At 39.3% G+C, this 22,241-nt stretch overlaps 1 protein-coding gene across 6 annotated transcripts in view; it reads left to right on the plus strand.

Moving 5' to 3' along the window:
• AGBL1 (AGBL carboxypeptidase 1) overlaps positions 1-22,241 on the plus strand; it is a 1,135,995-nt gene that overhangs the window by 1,006,159 nt on the left and 107,595 nt on the right. The window contains exon 19 of one of the 6 annotated variants that reach the window (XM_060401595.1): positions 18,315-21,108. The exons of the other annotated variants lie outside the window; for them this stretch is intronic. Within the exon in view, the coding sequence (XP_060257578.1) occupies positions 18,315-18,324 (10 nt within the window). The 3' untranslated portion in view covers positions 18,325-21,108. Of the gene's footprint in view, positions 1-18,314; positions 21,109-22,241 lie in introns of those variants that run through there. 6 annotated transcript variants of the gene reach the window in all.

Genomic DNA, 22,241 nt, shown 5'->3' on the forward strand with positions numbered 1-22,241 from the left:
AACAAGTTTTACAACAAATATTCAAGGGATTTATATAGTCAAGAAATACAAGAGAAGGAAAAAGATCTACAAAATCAACCCCAAACAGTTAAGAAAATAGCAATAGGAACATATATATCAATAATTACTTTAAATGTAAATGGATCAAATGCTCCAACCAAAAGACACAGACTGGCTGAATGCCTACAAAAACAAGACCTGTATATACACTGTCTACAAGAAACCCACTTTAGACCTCAAGACACATGTAGACTGAAAGTTAGAGGATGGAAAAACACATTCCATGCAAATGGGAAGCAAAAGAAAGCTTCAGTAGTGCTGGGAGCCACCACGGGAGATCCCCCCCATGACAGGGTCATGTGGAAGAGAACTGTTAAGCAAGGCTTCAGAACTCAAGGGGCTCCCTAGGCTTTCTCAAGCAGCTACCCCCAAACCAGAATCTGTCTGTTTTACTGTTTCATGACTTTCCCCAACTCCTCTGACATTAGCAGGGGGCTAACCCTGACCACTTTTCTCTGGAGAAAATCAACTTAGGGCTATAGCTAATAAGTCTCCTGGACATGAGAGGAATATTTCAAATCAACCCCCCTCTGTTAGCATTCTAGCTTGCTCAGAAGGTATATCCAGACTCTTACAGCTACGCATGTGATTATTTACAGCCTCCCAACTGTGAGAGGCACAGAAAGCCTAAAACATAGAGCCTTTGAAAGAGTTAAAAGTTATTAGAGTGGTGCTAGTGCTGATGTAGGATTTCATTACTGGGCCAATGCTTGTTGCTAAGTTCCCATATCTCTTATCCACTGTGCACCTGGGAATGCATTAGTTAATATAGTGAGAATGCAAGAAAAACACGTGTAGCCTTGAATTTAACCATATCAGACTTTTGAGCTAATTGGTTCTATCTTGTAACTCACTGCACCTTTGCTCTGTGAAAACGTTTTAACTCTGTTTGGCATTTTCTGAGGCTGACACAGATTAGAAATATAAAGAAAAAACACTTTGAGGGAAAATAGGTTTTCTGGTTGAGCAGCCTTTATCAAAAGAGGGTCATAAAATGTTCACAGGCCTCCAAGGCCAGAAGATACTATACACAACATCTTTGGTGGGAAAGGTAGGCAGAAAAATCCTGGTTTCGATAAGGGCAATACTGCTGGAATGTTTGTGCTGACTCTGTATGACCTTGCATCTTTCATTTCCCTCTATGCATAAGGCAAGCTATAAAAGTACCTTTTGAAAACTAAAGCTTTTGGGCCTCGCAGAAGCTTGGTCACCCCGTGTTTTTTCTTCTCCCTCTCTCTCTCTCTCTCTCTCTCCCCCTCTCTTTTTCAGGCTGATCCCTTGGAGCATGGGGGCTCCCTGCGTTCACTTATCTGCCCGGGTTTCTAAGACCTGAAGGGGAAGACGTTCTGCGTCTTCACTCCCTCAGGAGACCGGGAGGGCACCTGTGGCCTCCGTGAACAGGGCAAACTTCTTGTCTTAAAGTTTTATTTGTTCTCTATGTAAACCAAGGAATATCAGCCTCTTTCTCTCCTCTATTTTCTTATCTACAACATTCTTAACTATCTCTCTCTCTAAAGCAATCGCAATTGCCGATGCCGTTTCTCCTTTGGGTTTCCCTGGATCCTGCGGGGGCTGGACCCTGGTGCAGTAGCGATCCTCATATCAGACAAAATAGACCTTAAAATAAAGATTACAAGAGATAAGGAAGGACACTACATAATGATCAAGGGATCAATCCAAGAGGAAGACTAACAATTGTAAATATCTATGCACCCAACATAGGAGCACCTCAATACATAAGACAAACACTAACAGACATAAAAGGAGAAATTGACAGGAACACAATAATAGTGGGAGACTTTAACACCCCACTCACACCAATGGACAGATCATCAAAACAGTAAATTAAAAGGAAAGACAGTCTTAAATGGTATGTTAGATGAGATGGATCTCATGGATATCTTCAGGACATTCCATCCAAACGCAGAAGAATACACCTTCTCAAGTGCACATGGAAAATTCTCCAGGATAGACCACATCTTGGGTCACAAATCAAACCTCAGTAAATTTAAGGAAATTGAAATCATATCAAGCGTCTTCTCCAACCACAACACTATGAGACTAGATACCAATTAGAAGAAAAAAACTGCAAGAAACACAAATACATGGAGGTTAAACATCGCATTTCTAAATAACCAAAAGGTTACTGAAGAAATTAAAAGGGAATTCAAAAAATTTCTAGAAACAAATGACAATGAGAACACAACAACTTAAAACCTATGGGATGCAACAAAAGCAGCTCTAAGAGGGAAGTTTACAGCAATACAATCCTAACTCAAGAAACAAGAAAAATATCAAATAGATAACCCCACTTTACATCTAAAGCAACTGGAAAAAGAAGAACAAAACCCCCCAAATTTAGTAAAAGGAAAGAAATCATAAAGATCTGAGCAGAAATAAATGAAAAATACATGAAAGAAACAATAGTAAAGATTAATAAAATGAAAAACTGGTCTTTGAGAAGATAAACAAAATTGACAAACCCTTAGCCAGACTCATCAAGAAAAAAAGAGAGAAGAATCAAATCAACAAAATTAGACATGAAAAGAGTTTATAACAGACAATGCAAAACCACAAAAGATTATAAGAGACCATTATGAACAACTATATGGCAATAAAATAGATAACATGGAAGAAATGGACAGATTCTTAAGAAAATTCAATCTTCCAGACTGAACCAGGAAGAAATAGAAATTATGAACAACCCAATTACAATCACTGAAATTGAAGCTGTGATCAGAAATCTCCCAAAAGACAAAAGCCCAGGACCAGCTGGCTTCACAGGAGAATTCTATCAAACATTTAGAGAATAGCTAATGCCTATCCTTCCAAAACTCTTTCAAAAAATTGCAGAGGAAGGAACACTTCCAAACTCATTCTATGAGGCCACCATCACCCTGACACCAAAACCAGACAAAGACAATACACACAAAAAGAAAACTACAGGCCAATATCACTGATGAACATAGATGCAAAAATGCTTAACAAAATTTTAGCAAACAGAATTCAGCACCACATCAAAAAGCCCATACACCATGATCAAGTTGGGTTTATTCCAGGAATGCAAGGATTCTTCAATATATGCAAATCAATCAATGTGATACACCATATTAACAAATTGAAAGATAAAAACCATATGATCATCTCAATAGAGCAGAAAAAGCCTTTGACGAAATTCAGCACCCATTTATGATTAAAACTTTTCAAAACAAATGGACATAGAAGGAGCCTACCTCAACATAGTAAAGACCATATATAATCAGCTGACAGCAACATTATTCTCAATGCCAAAAACATGAAAACATTCCCTTTAAGATCAGGAACAAGACAAGAGTGTTCACTTTCATGACTGTTATTCAACATATTTCTGGAAGTCCTAGCTACAGCAATCAGAGAAGAAAAAGAAATAAAAGGAATCCAGATTGGAAAACAAGAAGTAAAGCTCTCACTGTTTGCAGATGACGTGATACTGTACATAGAAAACCATAAAGATAGTATCAGAAAATTACTAATGCTTATCAGTGAATTTAGCAAAATTGCAGGATACAAAATCAATACACAGAAACCACTTGCATTTCTATATATTAACAATTAAAAATCAGAAAGAGAAATTAAGGAATCAATCCCATTCACCAGTGTTAAAAAAAAGAATTAAATATCTAGGGATAAACTTACCTAAGGAGACAAAAGAACTGCACGCAGAAAATTATAAGACACTAATGAAAGAAATAAAAGATGACATAAACAGAGGGAGAGATATTCCATGTTCCTGGGTAGAAAGAATCAATATTGTGAAAATGACTATACTACCAAATGCAATCTACAAATTCAATGTGATCCTAATCAAATTACTAATGACATTTTTCACAGAACTAGAACAAAAAATTTCACAATTCATATGGAAACACAAAAGACCCCAAATAGCCAAAGCAGTTCTGAGAAAGAAGAATGGAGCTGGAGGCATCAACCTTCCTGACTTCAGATTATACTACAAAGCTACGGTCATCAAAATAGTATGGTACTGGCACAAAAACAGAAATATAGACCAATGAAACAAGATAGAAAGCCCAGAAATAAACCCAGGCACCTATGGGTACCTTATTTTTGACAAAGGAGGCAAGAATATACAACAGGGCAAAGACAGCTTCTTCAATAAATGGTGCTGGAAAAAACTGGACAGCTCCCTGTAAAAGAATGAAATTAGAACACTTCCTAACACCACATACAGAGATAAACTCAAAATGGATTAAAGACCTAAATGTAAGGCCAGAAACTATAAAACTCTTAGAGGAAAACACAGGCAGATTGCTCGATGACATAAATCAAAGCAAGATCCTCTATGACCCACCTCCTAGAGTAACAGAAATAAAAGCAGAAGTAAATGAGTGGGACCTGATTAAACTTAAAAGCTGTTGTACAGCAAAGGAAACTATAAGCAAGGTGAAAAGACAACCCTCATAATGGGAGAAAATAATAGCAAATGAAACAACTGACAAAGGATTAATTTCCAAAATATACAAGCAGCTCATACAACTCAATGCCAGAGAAACAAACAAGCCAACCAAAAAGTGGGAAAAAGACTTAAACAGACATTTCCCCAAAGAAGACATAGAGATGGCTAACAAACACATGAAAAGATGCTCAAGATCACTCATTATTAGAGAAATGCAAATCAAAATCACAATAAGATATCACCTCACACCAGTCAGAATGGCCATCATCAAAAAGTCTACAAACAGTAAAGGCTGGAGAGGGTGTAGAGAAAAGGAAACACTCGTGCACTGTTGGTGGGAATGTAAATTGATACAGACACTATGGAAGATGGTATGGAGATTCCTTAAAACACTAGGAATAAGACCATCTTATGACCCAGCAATCCCACTCCTAGGCATATACCCTGAGGAAATCAAAATTGAAAAAGACACATGTCTCCCATTGGTCACTGCAGCACTATCTACAGTAGCCAGAACATGGAAGCAACCTAGTTGTCCACTGACAGATTAATGGATATAGATGTGGTACATACACACAATGGAATACAACTCAGTTATAAAAAGGAGTGCATTTTTGAGTCAGTTCTGATGAGATGGATGAATCTAGAACCTATTATACAGGGTAAAGTGAGTCAGAAAGAAAAAGATATATGTATTCTAATGCATATATACAGAATCTAGAAAAATGGTACTGAAGAATTTATTTACAGGGCAGCAATGAAGAAACAGACAGAGAGAATAGACTTATGGACTCAAGGAGAGGGGAGGAGAGGGTGAGATGTATGGAAAGAGTAACATGAAAACTTACATTGCCATATGTAAAATAGATAGCCAATGAAAATTTGCTGTATGGCTCAGGAAACTCAAACAGGGGCTCTGTATCAACCTAGAGGGGTGGGATGGGCAGGGAGATGGGAGAAAAGTCCAAAAGGGAGGGGATACATGTACACCAATGACTGATTCATGTTGAGGTTTGACAGAAAACAACAAAATTCTGTAAAGCAATAATCCTTTAATTAAAAAAAGTCAGGTATATAAAATATTCATTATTAAATATGCTTTTCTAAAATCCCAATCTTATCACCTGTATAAGGCTGCAATTGAAAGCAAAAATAAAAAGGATAAAAGAATTCCATAGCCATTTCTTTTTACTTGCTGTCCTTATTCTTACTTGTTCAATTACACATCTCTGAATGAACTAGTCCCTTATCCACTCACCTTCTTCTGAACGTAAATGATTTGTATGTGATCTAATCATATTTCCTGGTCCCTTGCCACTCTAGAGTCTTGCTGTGCATACCTATCTCTGATTTCCATACATTGTATCTCAGAGATAACCAAATGCATGGCCAACTTCCCTAATTAGATTCGTTGTGTCCTGGAGACCTCCCAGCAGTGCCTTCTCTTCCTTTCATTCTTTTATTTATTTATTTTTTCTCTCTCTCTCCCTGAAGTATCCCCTCCTTCTATTTCCCTGATCCCTAAGGAGCCTGCTTCAACATTTGTTTATATATCAAAATAATTGAAAGCTAAATTAATTCTCAGCTTCAATTTCTCAAGCTTCTTTTCAATTGCTATAACTTTTTCAACCCCCTTCAGAATCTGGACTTTGGCAACTAGGAAAAGCTTTGAAAAAAGAAAGCACACAGTAGATATTGATTGATCAGTTAATAGACTGTCTCCTTCAAGCCTGGGGTCTATGATTTTATGATTGATGGACTTGATGGATTTTTTTTTTCTCATGGGTTCTTGAAACCTGATTATTAAATTACACAGAGAGCCACCAACCGTGTTTATAAATCCTACACACTTAATATCTCTGTTCCTTTTGTAAAAGGATTTTAATGAAAGAAACAAAAACAAAAAACCTAAACCCCTGGACTATGAGTTCTTTAGTGACAAGGAAATGTGCTTCATATCTCTTTATGCACTAAATTTGCAGTGTATTGGCTAAGGCATAGTATAATATCAATATAGAGCTCTCTTACTGTGATGTAGGGGGAAATGTGATTGGGAAGTATGTCAAGCAGCATCTTTAATGATCCTCAATGACCTCTACTTCCTGATATCCATACTAAGTATAATCCTCTGCCTTTGAGGATGGGCTAGTCTAGTGACTTGCTTTTAAGTAACATAATATAGCAAAGATGGTGAGATGCTGCCTTAGTGATTGGTTATGAGAGATTAGAGAGAGTGTGTGAATGCTCAGTCTTATCTGACTCTGTGCACCCCTATGGACTGTAGCCCACCAAGCTCCTCTGTCCATGGGATTTTTCAGGCAAGAATACGGAAGTGGTTTGCCATTTCCTTCTGCAGGGGATCTTCCCAAACAAAGGATCAAATGCCTCTCTCCCAACCTCCATATTTCTAACAGATTCTCTTTGACCTACGCTGACTTTGACAAAAAAGTTTTCTTCTTGAGGAGAGAAGAAATCAAGGGCAGCCTCTAAAAGCCAGCTGGGAACTGAGGCAATCAGGCCAACAGGCTTTGGAGACCTGAATTCTGCCAGTAACTATGTCAACTTGGAAATAGATCCTCCTTGGTTGTACATTTGGGCTTCCCTGGTGGCTCAGATGGTAAAGAATCTGCCCACAATAAGGGAGACCTGGGTTTGATCCCTGAGTTTGGAAGATCCCTTGGAGAAGGGCATGGCAACCCACACTAGTATTCTTGCCTGTAGAACCCCCATGGACAGAGAAGCCTTGTGGGCTACAGTTCATGGAGTTGCAAAGAGTCAGACACAATTGAGCGTCTAAGCACAGTTCTACCTTCCAATGAGATTCCAGCTCCGACTGGCACTTTAAGTATGGCCTTCTAGAGACCCTGATAAAGGACCAGTGCAATTAAGCCACACCCAGATTCTGATTCACAGAAACTATAAATTAATAAATCTGTATTAAGTCATTGTTCACTATAGTTCATCATGTAGCAATAGACAATTTACATAGGAAGATCTTATCTATGGAGTTAAGAGTACCAACTCTGTGCTAGACATTGGAAGAGAGGGACCTGAAGCAAAGAACCTCATTTGGTCTTAGCAACCTTTTTGCAAGGTATGTCATTAGCTGGCACATAGAGATGACTTTTGGGTTTCCCCAGTGGCTCAGTGGTAAAGAATCTGCCTGCAATGCAGCAGACCTGGGTTCGATCTCTGGGTGGAGAAGATCTGGAGAAGGGCATAGCAACCCACTTCAGCATTCTTGCCTGGAGAATCCCATGGACAGAGGAGCTTGGCGGGCTGCAGTCCATAGGGTTGCAAAGAGTCAGACGTGCCTGAAGCAACTAAGCACACACACACACAGCAATGACTTTAAACTGCTAGGTTAGGGGTCAAGAAAAAGTTCAGATGATTTATTCCAACCTACCAAATATCACACCGAGCCAAGGTTCCAAAACCCAGACTAGATCTTGTGAAGAATGAGAACGGGAAGAAAAAAAAAAAAAAAAAGAAAGGGCCAGATATGAATCTTGGTTTCATGGGTCAGGAATGAGACAGGGGACTGAGCTTTAGCTAGAGTGTATGTGGGTGGCCCCAAAGTACCAGAAAATATGCCACAAGGTAAGGGAGAACTGAGTCATGATCTAGATACATAAAACCCTAGGGAGGGTAGAAAATTAGTTTAAATTTTCTTGAATTGGATAGGAATCAGTTGACCAATGAAATTACAGAAAGAATATTTCAAAAAAGAGCCATGAAGATGATGCCCATTTAAAAACAGAGAAACAAAAATATTTAATGTGAAAAATGATTTTTGTAGTCATCTGAAACACATACCAAATTTTTCCAGGAAAGTCATGTTTTACATTGCCACCAGGTTCTAAGCCTAGCTAGAAATATCTATGACCATAAGGCAGCTGAAACACTACACATTTGTAACGAAAGCACAGGATGCCAGACTCTGGAAATAACGCGTTCAACAACAACAGCCAAATGAACCCCAATAAAGTAGAAAAATAAATTACTTAGCTGAAGTATTTCCGCAAGAAAACAGTTTTAATGGAAACTTTTTGAGGACTCTGAGCTTTTGTAAGAGTTTTAAAAATTGATACTACTAGCTCTATATTGTTGCTTCTGATTTCTTCACAAAACATCATGCTTTTTCTTGATATAAAATTATTGTCATCACAAGTGTTGTTCATAATAGGCATGAATAGGGACACAGAGAGAGTGAGGTGATTTGTTTAGAAAAAACAAGATAAGTTGGAAAGGTGAGTATAACCAACAAAGGAATTAAGAAATTACTGGATACAAAAAAAAAAGTATGTAAAATGTTTACTGGTAAGAGAATCAGCTCAGTTAGATATATAAGTAAATGCATCCCAGGAGCAAATAGAAATGCTGACATGACAAATTACTTCTTATGTATGCTTAGTCAATTCCCGGGTCTTAGATTTCTCATCTTAAAACAAATGATAATGTTCTTTCTATATCAAATGGCCTAACACAGATGGCAATTCCTTGCATCACGCCTGCCATGTAGTAGATGCTGAATGATGTTTGTTGAATCTGAAACTGAATGTGTTACCTTCCTACGGGGAAAGAATGAAAGTCATAAAGAAGAAAATTTAGAATATCACATCCCCAGGATAGATGAGTTTGGCAAAAGAAGGAGAGCCAGGAAGGGAGGAAGAAAAGGTCAAACAGAGGCAAAGCCTAGAAAAAAGTTTAAAGGCTGGCTAGATGCCTACCAAACTCCTTTTATCTTCCTGTAAGAGGGTTTTCTGACCCCTTTGCACACAAGAGAAGTGTGGAAAGTTCTTGCTGATGGATAGAGAGAGGAAGTAACTTGTTTATAGATAAGTAACAGAAGTTATGCATAAATAAATGCGCTTTCCCCCCTTCCCTCCCTCCTGCCTGCTAGCTGGATTATGCCAGGGCAGCCCTGAACTATATACTGAAGAAAAGCCATCACATAGTAGGACCTGAATCCCTGAGCAATTGAATAACACAGAGGTTCACCCCCACATTGCTTATGTTGAACTGGAAATGAATGAACAGACCTAGAGACTGTCATACAAAGTGAAGTAACTCAGAAAGAGAAAAACAAATATCATACTAATTCATATATTTGGAATCCAGAAAAATGGTAGAGATGATCTTATTTGCAAAGAAGACATAGAGAACAAACACACGGACACCAAGATGAGAGGAGAAGGGGTGGAGTGAACTGGGAAATTGATCAATCTCATATGTACATTAAGTGAAGTGAAGTTAGTCGTGTCAGACTCTTTACGACCCCATGGACTGTAGCCTACCAGGCTTCTCTGTCCATGGGATTTTCCAGGCAAGGGTACCAGAGTGGGGTGCCATTTCCTTCTCCTATGTATAAAATGATAATGAAAACCTGCTGTATAGACCAAGGAACTCTACTGGCTGGTCTGTGGTGGCCTAAATGGGAGGAAGAGCCAAAACAGGTGATACATGTATACAAACAGCTGATTCCCTTTGCTGAAGAGCAGAAACTGGTACAGCAGTATAAAGCAACCGTAATCCAGTAAAAAACAAAAATAAAAAAAAAACAACAACACAAAAAATGTGGTATACCTAAGCAATGAAGTATTATTCAGCTGTGAAAAGGAATGGAGTAGTGATTCAAGCTACAAGATGAATGAATCCTGAAACTATTATGCCAAGTAAAACCAGAAAACAAATCCACATATAATGATTCCACTGATGTGAAATGTCCAAAGAAGGCAAATACATAGAGATAGAAATATTGATAGATTGCCTGCATGCCAGCCGAGTCGCTCAGTCATGTCCGAATGACAGCAACCCTCTGGAATGTGGCCCTCAGGCTCCTCTGTCCATGGGAATCTCCAGGCAAGAATACTGGAGTGGGTTGCCATTCCCTTCTCCAGGGGATCTTTGGGATCTTCTCCACCCAGGGGTCAAAACTCTATCTCTTAATGTCTCCTGCATTGGAAGCAGGTTCTTTACCACCAGTGGCTGCTTCTAGGGGAGTGGTAGGTGGTAGATGAGGAAAGAGTGCTAATGGGAAAAGGTTTCCTTCTGTGTTAGTGAAAATTTTCTGTAATTAGATAATGGTGAGAGTTGTACAATTTCGTGAATATCAGAAAAACCACTGAATTGTACACTTTCAAGGGTCAGTATTATAGTATATGAATTATATTTCAATAAAAAAGAGAAAATATGCACTAAAAACCCCTTTACCATGTTATTCCAATGAGAATACTGAATTGGGACTGTAGCTAGTAGTATTTACAAATAGAGCCTAAATGGAAGCAAAAGAGGACATTATGTAGCTGACTATGTATGTTTAGAAAGCGAAAGTTGAGATTTAGAGAACAGACAAATGACTTGCTCATTCTTTGCATCAAAGAAATATTCCCTTTAGATTCCTATCAGTGGCCAGATTCTCCTGACCATTCATAGTGATTGTGTTTATGGCATAATTTTGTGTGTATAGCCATTGGCTGTGAAAGAGGTATCAGTATGCTGCTTGAACTGTAATCGACTCTCAGAGGAGGGAAGAGACCTGCCTACTGCAGAGGCATTTATTTTGGAGCCAGCACTGTGCAAGAGTGCAAATATCTGAGATATTTGCTTAGCAGCTCAGAATTTAAACTTGCAACATTGGCTTAGCCACTTCGTTTAAGGTAATGAAAGTTGCTTTTGTTGGAGATATATTTGGAATACCCATTGTGTACATTTTCCCAATTAATTGGACTTTAATTACTTTGCAGAAAATCTGTAAAAGAGTCATCAAAGTTTTCGAGATGAGAACAAGCTGGTACATATTCCATTTATTTTCCATAGAACTATCTCACCATGAAGCTTGGAAAAAAAAAAAAAACAATGGCCAATTTAATTTTCTTCTATTGAGGTTTATAAAAGACCCAATAGAAGCTACTATCTCTAATTTTTATAGAGATAACTCTATTTAGAAATATAAATGCTGAGAAAGAGAACAGGCTCAGAAATGCTGTTTCAAATCAGGGTGACCCTTTAAATTAGTTTCTTACATCGTGCGTGTGTGTTGTGCACATATATATGTACAGATACTTGTATGACTGCCTCAGTATTCAACCCAAGCAAGGTTAAAAAAAAAATCCAACAAGAATGTGGTAACATAAAACCAATTTCCTGATTTTTCTCATTTCCATATCAATTGTTTTTCTGGGGTACTTTCTTCCCATGGGAGGTGGGAGAAAAAGTGATTGTATGTGTGAAAATTGTTTAGTAAAATGTGTGTAATTTCAATACTGAATATATGCTTAGTGGGGTAGAGGTTGAATAAGACATAGTGGCTTAGCTTGAAGGAAATTTGTTTTACAGTCTGCAAGTAAGAAGCATTTATGTACAAATATGATGCACAAGGGAAGGATGAGGGGTTAAGAAGCAAGGGCGGGGGCAACGCTGAATGTGAAATGGGGCTGTATCCTGCCATTTCCTCTTTTACAATATTAGTGTTGAAATGGGAGGAGTCACGTTAAAATCCCAACCCAAACATGTCCAGTGTGGTCAATGAAAAAAAAAAAAAATTATTTTTGGCATTGGGAGCAGGACAAGACCAGATGGAAAGCTAGACTCTAAATAAAAGTGAAACCTGAAATTAAAAACACGTCAAAATCCATCAGTTCAGTGTGGGCTGAAAAATATTCTTACCTAGAGGGAGTTGATTACCCTTGAGGACGTCTCAAATCTCTTTCCGGCCCTGCACTTTGATGCTATAAGATGCTGAGCTGGAAGGTAATTAGCTGAATATTTTGCCTTTGATTTTGAAATTTCTAATCTTCCACCTTGGTCCTGTATAGTGTTGCTATACTGTTTATTTTCTGACCAGGCCACTTAGACCTTCTTCCTATTACTGATGGGTACTTCTCTGTAGCCTGAATCAATTTAATGTTTCTGACAATGAATTCCCAAGTAATTGCAATGGCTTCAGTCCTGATCTCTGTCCCAGGGCACACTTGGAAATTAAATGTTAATTTCTCACCAGTTATTTGCTGACTTCATCCTCATTTTATTAAATAATCATTTTTTAAAAATCCTTTCAAATTGAAATATCCATGCCCCAAGGAGATCAAACCTGTCAATTCTAAAGGAAATCAACCCTGAATATTCATTGGAGGGACTGTCGTTGAATTTGAAGCTCCAATACTTTGGCTACCTGATGCAAAGAGCTGACTCACTGGAAAAGACTCTGATGCTGGGAAAGTCTGAAGGCAGGAGGAGAAAGGGGTGACAGAGGATCAGATGGTTGGATGGCATCACTGACTCAATGGACACGAATTTGAGCAAATTGGGACATAGTGAAGGACAGGGAAGCTTAGCGTGCTGCTGTTCATGGGGTCACATAGAGTTCCAGTACAGTTCAGTCGCTCAGTCGTGTCCAACTCTTTGAGACCCCATGGACAGCAGCATGCCAGGCTTCCCTGTCCACCACCATCTGCTGGAGCTTGACAAGATTTGGATGTGAGTCTTTCCTGGAATTACTAAGAGTTGGATGCAACTTAAAGACTGAACAACATTGCATGCTCTATTATTTGGAAGGTTTGGCATGTTGGAGAGTCTGGGTCAAACTGAGCCAACCCCATGCTCTCTTCATGCTTCCTCCATGAATTTTCCATTGGTGTTCAGTGTATTCTAATTTGCTATAAGATACTGTTCTGTCCCTGCTGGAGTGAGGGAGTGAAAGTCGCTCAGTGGTGTCCAACTCTTTGCAACTCCATGGACAGTAGCCCACCAGACTCCTCTGTCCATGGGATTTCCCAGCAAGAACACTGGAATGGGTTGCCATTTCCTCCTCCAGGGGGTCTGCCTGACTCAGTGATAGAATCCTGGTCTCCTGCCTCCTTAGGGTTGTTAGATCCATCCTAAGGAATCAGATGGATTCCTTACCATCTGAGCCAACAGAGATGTACCTGCTAGGATCCTGCTTTAACTGCGAACAACTATAGCAGAAATTGCTACTATTTAAAGGAAGACTGTGGTTTTTCCTGTGGTCACGTATGGATGTGAGAGTTGGACTGTGAAGGAGGCTGAGCGCCGAAGAATTGATGCTTTTGAAGTGTGGTGTTGGAGAAGACTCCTGAGAGTCCCTTGGACTGCAAGGACATCCAACCAGTCCATTCTGAAGGAGATCAGCCCTGGGATTTCTTTGGAAGGAATGATGCTAAAGCTGAAACTCCAGTACTTTGGCCACCTCATGCGAAGAGTTGACTCATTGGAAAAGACTTTGACGCTGGGAGGGATTGGGGGCAGGAAGAGAAGGGGATGACAGAGGATGAGATGGCTGGATGGCATCACGGACTTGATGGATGTGAGTCTGAGTGAACTCCGGGAGTTGGTGATGGACAGGGAGGCCTGGCGTGCTGCGATTCATGGGGTCGCAAAGAGTCAGGCAAAACTGAGTGACTGAACTGAACTGAACTGAGAGGTGGCTTGAACCTTTCAACAACATGAAAAGTGCTGCAACCCAGTATAGTAAAGAAATGCTTCCCTGATGGTTCAGATGATAAAGAATCTGCAGGAAATGCCAGAGACTTGGGTTTGATCCCTGGGCCAGGAAGATCCCCTGGAGAAGGGAATGGGTACCCACTCCAGTATTCTTGCCTGGAGAATTCCATGGACAGAGAAGCTTGGTGGGCTACAGTCCAGGGGTTGCAAAGAGTTGGACATGGCTGTGTGACTAACACTTTCACTTTAAACTGCTTTTTCTTTTGTGTTGGAGGAATTTTGCACAAGTTTTCTGAGGGTTTATTTTGATTGAAGAACTAGGTAAGCAAAGTCCCAAGGCACATGCATTATCTTGTGATGATAATTGTATACTTTATCTGGTTCTTGTGGCTAACAAGGGCTTGCCCCACATTCTAGGAGTATTTCTATTCTAAAGCAGTTGCATGAAGTTTCCTGCAGAATTTGGAGGGGAAGATATTATATTTAGTTAAAAAATCACTCAATGAGATATGAAGCTACTTGTTCAAATTCAGCAAAATAAAGTTATCCTTAATTCCCAGGTCATGTATACTAGAACAGCATAGAGTAGCACAAGGTCTTGATATTTAGACATAGAGATACGATTTAAATTCTGGTAACCACCCCTTACTAGCTGTATGAACTTCCATATAAAAATGGCATCTGAGCCTCACAGCCCTAGATAGAAAAATAAAGTGTACCTTACAGAGGTTATTGTCAGTCTTTAAAAATGCCTTTAGTCTGCTCTAAATGTGAGACACAGTAGTAAATAGCAAATAGTCTTATCAATATTTCTCTCATTATTATTTCCAGTGGGCTGCTTGGTTTAAGGCTGGCACTTGTGCGATGAGTCATAATATAGTCATAGTACAGAAATTATATTTAGAAAAGCTTAAGTTTTATTCCTTTTACTGGAAATTTACTAGACCACTCAATGTGGTAGATTCTCATTCAGCAAAAGCACAATATACAGATCTGATATTTTCATAAAGGAAGGCTACATGTAATAACGAATGAAAAAGAGAGAATTTGCATTCTCCTTCCAATATTCCCTGTCTAATTCTGTTGTGTGATCTTAGTCAAGCAAGTGCATTTTTCCATCTCTTTGGGGAGGAAGAGCAGAGGGCTTTGTCTGCAATATCAAGGCTATCTCTGTGTAAATTATTTCCAATATGCGAACAAGAGTGACTGCAGTATTGTCCCTCAAGTACTTGGCATTCCTTGGAAGAAAACATGATGTAATTGGACTTTAATAACTTGGATGAAAATGTATCCTAGGGCCATAAAATGTTTCTCTACAACATTAGATCTAGGCGAGTTATTATGATTACCTCTTAAGAAGTGTTCAGATTAATGGATATGTGATTATAAAGTCCATTACAAAGGCAGAATCAGGAAGAGGTGCAGAAAAGCACCCTGATATTTCAGTGTGTCTCAGTCCTGAACATTTTACACAGAGAAATTATTTTATCACTGGCATTGCCAGACTCAGTGGGAAATAGCTGAACAAGGAGACCAGCCCTGAATATCATTTCCACCTTCCCATTTCCCTTGTATCACATATTAGGAGTCTGCTTAAAGGAGCTTCCCTCTACTGCAGTGTACAGGTGAGCACTGTGATATGAGTCAAACCACCTGAGTCTACCAGCTCAGCCCCTACCTATTTATGTGATTTGTGTGTGTGTATGTGTGTGTGTGTGCGTGCTCAGTCATGTCCAACTCTTTGTGACCCCGAGGACTGCAGCCCTCCAGGCTCCTCTCTTAATGGGACTCTCCAGGCAAGAATACTGGAGTGGGTAGCCATCCCAATTTCCAGGGGATCTTCTCAACCCAGGGATCAAACCCAGGTTTCCCACATTGCAGGAAGATTATTTTACCATCTGAGCCACCTATATTCCCATATTAAATAAAAATTAAAACAAAACAAAACAAAACACAGAGGGACTGTCAGGTAATACATACAAAGAATCAGAATCTCTGATCTATTTGTACCGAAATGGGTCCCATGGATCTGGGTTTTTAATAAGTGCATCAGATGATTCTTATGTTCAGGCAAATTTCAGATGATTGTTCTAGTTGCTGTAATAGAAGCAAAAATTAAGTGCAGGCTTAGCAACCAACTCAGCCTGAAGGAGTTAGGAATGGTTTCTTGCAGGAACATTTGATTTGTGCCTTGAATAATGAATGGGGACTTACTAGGCTGAGCAAAGGTGGGCAAAGGGTCCCAGAAAACTGTATCTTAACAAAATCCATATCTTCAAGATGTTGCCTCATCTATGGAATGAAAACACTAAAAAGCATGCCTTCTCATCTGATGCCTTCTGTTTCAGTGATAACTTTGGAAACTGGGCAATTTCAATGTTATTTGCTTCTCAATTCACCTCAAAAAGTTCAATGTAGTAACTTGTCAGATTTTCTTTGTAAGAACTTCTCTCTACTGGAAAAAGTGAAAATATTTTGTAAGCTCTATTATAATATAACTACCTTGCATGCTTGCTAAGTCACTTCAGTCAAGTCTGTCTCTTTGTGACCCTATGGACTATAGCCCGCCAGGCTCCTCTGCCCATGGGATTTTCCAGGCGAGAATACTGGAGTGGGTTGCCATTCCCTTCTCCAGGGGATCTTTCCAACCCAGGGTTTGAACTTGCATCTCTTAGGTCTCCTGCATTGACAGGTGGGTTATTTACAGCTAGCGCCAACTGTCAAGCAGGCAGGGGTCATCTTTCTTGTTCACTTTTGTATCCAGATTATCTTTCAAATTACCTGGTCCGTTTGCACTCAAATGTGCTTATTATATAACTGAATTGAATTAATTGTATTCATGTGTTCACTTTCAGTAGACCTGTTAAAGGTTAGTTTCATATGTAAAATAATATTTTAATTATAATAATTATAATATCAAAAATGTAAATATTTGGAATATGCCTAGCCACTGCATATTTTTAGATCACCCACTCATTCAACAAATATCTATTGAATATTTTCTAGCTGTAAATCACTATTCTTGGCACTGGGGATGGAGCAATCAACAAAACACAAAAATTCATGCCCTCATAGGCTTATGTTCTGATAGAAGAATGGAGAGATCATTCCATTTCTAAACTAAATTCAGTTATAATTATCTATAATTCATAGATGAGTGATAGGGATTTCATATCTTGATTAGGGTACTCATTTTGTCACACTTGTAAGAAAAACCAGAAGCTACACAATGCACAGGCTATTTTCTACTCATGAATTAAAAAAAAAAAAAGAAAAGCTCTCCTTCTAAGGCTTCATCCAGTATGAAACAGTGTCTCTCTTCTTGTATCAAAGGGCCATGAGTCATTTCCCTAACATTAGGACCAAATGTCCTTTACAGGGTACAGAAACAACTCAAGTTATCTGGAGATCACTTTCCCGGAGCATCCACTAACTGAAACATAGGCAGAAATGAAGAATCTAGAATCAAGTCAGTCTGAGTAGCAAAAAGAGAAGGGCTGAGTTCCTGCACGATCTGACTCTCTAATACTTTTTGTATTGTTCTTTGATCCTCCCTTAAAGTAGCTGTATAATAGCAACAAAAATAACAATAATAATTGCAACAAAAACAGGAACAGTGAAGAGAGCTACCCCTTTGGGAGCATATACTCATATACTCCTTATTTCATTTTCTCCCAAACTCTATAAAGCAAAGTATGATTATGATGGCTGTATCTGTATATGCTGTGCTAAGTCACTTCAGTCATGGCCAACTCGTAAGGGACCCTATGTACCATAGCCTCCCAGGCTCCTCTACCCATGGGGTTCTCCAGGCAAGAATACTGGCGTGGATTGCTATTTCCTCCTCCAGGGGATCTTCCCTACTCAGGGACTGAACCTGCATCTCCTGCGGTTCCTGCACTGGTGGGTGGATTCTTTGCCACTGAGCCACCCTGGAAGCTCAACTATGAATATCAATGTCCAGATAGTTAACTGGTTTTAAGAACCTAATATCCAGATACTGTTTTTATTTCCAGCGAAGAGTCTCAGAGAAATATTTCTTATCAAAAATTAGCAATAAAGTTAGTTGTTCTTCCTTCCCCTTCATCGTATTTAAAATTCTGTGCATGGATATATAGAACATCACTAACAAAATCGCTGATGTTTGGCATTTAAGAATAATCAAAGACACTTTTGCCGTCAAGGTCAGCACCTGAGGAATGAGCAGAGAAAGCAATGGTGTTGCCAGTAAGTTCAGCAGAAATTTCCACTGGTAGATTCCAGCTATGCAGCAAGCTGCTTTGAGCTTCTTCATTTTTCCTTAGGTTAAATAAATTTATCTGTGTAATGGGCTTTCCAGGTGGTGCTAATGGTAAAGAACCTGCTTGCCCGTGCCGGAGACACAAGAGTTATGGGTTCAGTCCCTGGGTTGAGAACATTCCCTGGAGAAGGGTATGGCAACCCACTCCAGTATTCTTCCCTGGAGACTCTCATGGACAGAGGAGCCTGGCTGTTTTGAACATATTCATTTTTCCTTATTTTAAATCAGTGTATCTGTGTAATGGCATTGTTAACTATGTGGGGTAAATTCACCAATGTGCTGTGGCCTCACGAACAGAATTTACTCTTTTTCTCCTTGGGAAAATCTCCCAGTTCCTCCACTGGTATGTATTTCTCTATTGTCAGTTTACTTGAGCTCTTTCATTCTGCTTGGCCACAGCCACAGCCTCTCACTCATGTACAAACACCTCCCACAGTTAGAAGCGTTGCTCCCGCATGATGCGTTACTATAGAGATGAGGAATGGCAGAGGATGGCATCTCAGGGTCGCCTTTTTTATATAACCAGCACTCCTTCCCAGAAGAGTGACACTGATTTGCTCTCCACTGAAGGCAAATATTTGCTGTTGTTAAAAAAGGGGTTTTTCATTTCCAGGCAAACATATTTGCCTACTTCTTTGGTTCCCACTAAAACACCTTGGACTTTCTATAAGCCAGAAAAAATTCAACCTCCCCTTATCATTCTATATGTCAGCTTTGTGTGTTAAAGGAAGTAACTTTCTAAACATTTCCTGATATTGCTGATATTTTGCATCATTTGCTTCTCAGTATATTTTTTAGATAATATCTACAGTGCCTTGATATAACCATAATTACAAAGTGAGGGATTAGTCAGTGAGAAAATTGGAGACAGGAGATGTAGTAATAGGCTAGAGAGACATTTCTTATAGAAAATATACATTTGCACCAAAAGGGGATCCATGGCTCACCTCTTAGACTAAGACTACAGAAAAGTCTTGAGAGAAGGTAAAAATTTAGATCTTTATTTCAAATCACGTCATTTTTAACATGGGAAAATAAGCGGATTTTATTATTTGCTACGTTTCTTGCCTCTCAGGATTTTCACTAAAGCTCCACTCTTTTTCAATACCTCCTAATTTCCGTACTTCCTTCAGCACAGTTTATTACATTATTTTGACTTTATTTGTTACTGTTGCTGCTGCTGTTGTTTTGTCACTGTTTTGCTTTTGCCAGAGTTGAACTTGTGAATGGATCCATATTTAATTTGACAAATGGAGCTGGCAAGCCCTGGGGCACTTATATAATTAGTCAAAGATGTCTCACGGCATGCCGTGTTGCCCTGCACACATCTACACGTGGCATTGGAAGAAGAATAGTCCAAACGCACTTTTCTCCTAAGACAGAGGATTATTTTTCAGATCAATTTGGACTTCTTTAGAATAAAGTTAGTTTTCTCAGTAGGCAAAGAAAAGGCAGTTCCCAATTAAACATCATCCTTCAGAGTTGTGTGCACTTAACTGCTACTTGTCTAACATTTGAGAACAAGATACCTTTTTCAAAAAAAAATTTTTTTATTGTGTATTGAGGTATAGCTGATTAACAATATTGTGAAAGTTTCAGGTAAACAGTAAGGAGACTCAGACATGCATATATGTGTATCCATTCTCCCCCAGACTCCCCTCCAATCCAGGCTGCCACGTAACATTGAGCAGAGTTCCATGTGCTATATAGTAGGTCCTTATTGGTTATCCATTTTAAATACAGCAGGGTGGAGAGCAGAGATAGCGATTAAGACCCTGCAGTTGTAGACTTCTGTAGACTTCATGCCTCTGAGCAAAATACTGTCTGGAGCATAGGAAGCAGTGTGGTTCATTGGGAATTATACCCTGATTACTAAATTCTGTCCAACCGCCCTTTAGAAAAGTCACCATGTGTTTTAGTTAAACTCCCCAGCTGCAGAGCCTGAGATGAAGACTCACTTGCAAGTGATTTATGAAGGTAGTGCTCCCCAGGTAAACTGATAAAAGATTGGGAGAAATGGGAGAGGGAAGGGGAAGAAGTTAGTCACGGGTGATTTCAGGCAAAGTCTAATCTCAGCCTGATTCCATGAGGGCCCTGGAGTGTTTGCAGTTTGCATCTCAGTTTATCAAAACTCAAAGCAGTGGAGCTAGGCTTTCTTAATCCTGTAACAGCCAGCCTTTAGTTATAAGCTCTCCTGAAGGGATAGAAGCTCCCAGGCATACAGGGTAAGGTGGTTACAGTAGGCAAAAGACATTTATCCAGAAGCACATGCCACTTATGGCTACCCTGATAGCTCAGGGGGTAAAGAAACTGCCTGCCCGTGCAGGAACCTCAGGAGACACGGACATGATCTCTGGGTCAGGAAGATCCCCTGAAGGAGGAAATGGCAACTCACTCCAGTATTCTTGCCTGGAGAATCCCATGGACAGAGGAGCCTGGTAGGCTATAATCTATAATCTCAAAGAGTTGGGCATGATTGAGCGTGCACACACACACATAAACACACACACACACACACAAGCCACTTATAGCAAAGTGCAAAGAAGGTGGAGATAAATTCAGAGATCCAAGAACTTGGAAGAGAATTGACAGTGTTTGCTAAACCATGTGTTCTCCTCCCAATGTTTGCGCATATGTTTAATGCTGTTCATTCAGAGTAAAAATGTACTCTGAATCTAGTCCAGTGCTATCCAATAGAAATATGTGACTAAATAACTTAAGATTTTCTAATATTCACATTAAAGAAAGTAAAAAAAAATAAAATTAATTTCAATCATATATTTTACTCAATGCAGTATTTCCACACATGTAATAATAAAAAATGTCAATGAGCTATTTTACATTCTTTTTTGTACTTGGTCTTCAAAATCCATTGTGTATTTTGTGCTTACGGTACATCTCGCTTTGGACTAGATTCATTTAAGGTGTTTGATAGCCACATATGGCTAAGGGCTACACAACACAGATGTAGCTGGTTTCTTGAGCTGATCTTTGGGGCCATTACTGACTGATATAGTCAGAGAAAATAATATGTTAAACTTGAAATAAGTTGTTTCTGTGCCATACTACTCATAATATACTCTCTACTATAAGAATAGTAAAATTCTTCAATCACCTTTGCTTTCATGAAAATACCCCATTCCTTCTATAACTGGGCCCTGTGGCTACCTTTGTATAATGTGACTGTCTAATTGCACATAATTGTTTAGATTCTGGTAAGTTGACCCAGTTCAGTTCAGTTCAGTAACTCAGTTGTGTCCAAATCTTTGTGACCCCATTGACTGCAGCATGCCAGTCTTCCCTGTCCATTACCAGCTCCTGAAGCTTGCTCAAACTCATGCTCATCGTGTTGGTGATGCCATATAACCATCTCATCCTCTGTCATTCCCTTCTCTTCCTGACTTCAATCTTTCCCAGCATCAGGGTCTCTTCCAATGAGTCAATTCTTCATATCAGGTGGCCAAAGTATTGGAGTTTCAGCTTCAGCATCAGTCCTTCCAGTGAACACCCAGGACTGGTCTCCTTTAGGATGAACTGGTTGGATCTCCTTGCAGTCCAAGGACTCTCAAAAGTCTTCTCCAACACCACAATTCAAAAGCATCAATTCTTTGGTGCTCAACTTTCTTTATAGACCAACTCTCATACTCATACATGACTGCTGGAAAAACCATAGCTTTGATTAGATAGACTTTTGTCAGCAAAGTAATGTCTCTGCTTTTTAATATGCTGTCTAGGTTGGTCGTAGCTTTTCTTCCAAGGAACAAGAGTCTTTTAATTTTATGGCTGAAATCACCATGTGCAGTGATTTTGGAGCCTAAAAAATAAAGTCTGTGACTATTTCCATTGTTTCCTCATCTATTTGCCATGAAGTGATGAGACTGTACGCTAAGATCTTAGTTTTTTGAATGTTGAGTTTTAAGCCAACTTTTCACTCTTCTCTTTCACTTTCATCATGAGGCTCTTTAG

Source organism: Ovis aries, chromosome 18 (assembly GCF_016772045.2).
Source record: "Ovis aries strain OAR_USU_Benz2616 breed Rambouillet chromosome 18, ARS-UI_Ramb_v3.0, whole genome shotgun sequence".
Taxonomy (NCBI): Eukaryota; Metazoa; Chordata; class Mammalia; order Artiodactyla; family Bovidae; genus Ovis; species Ovis aries.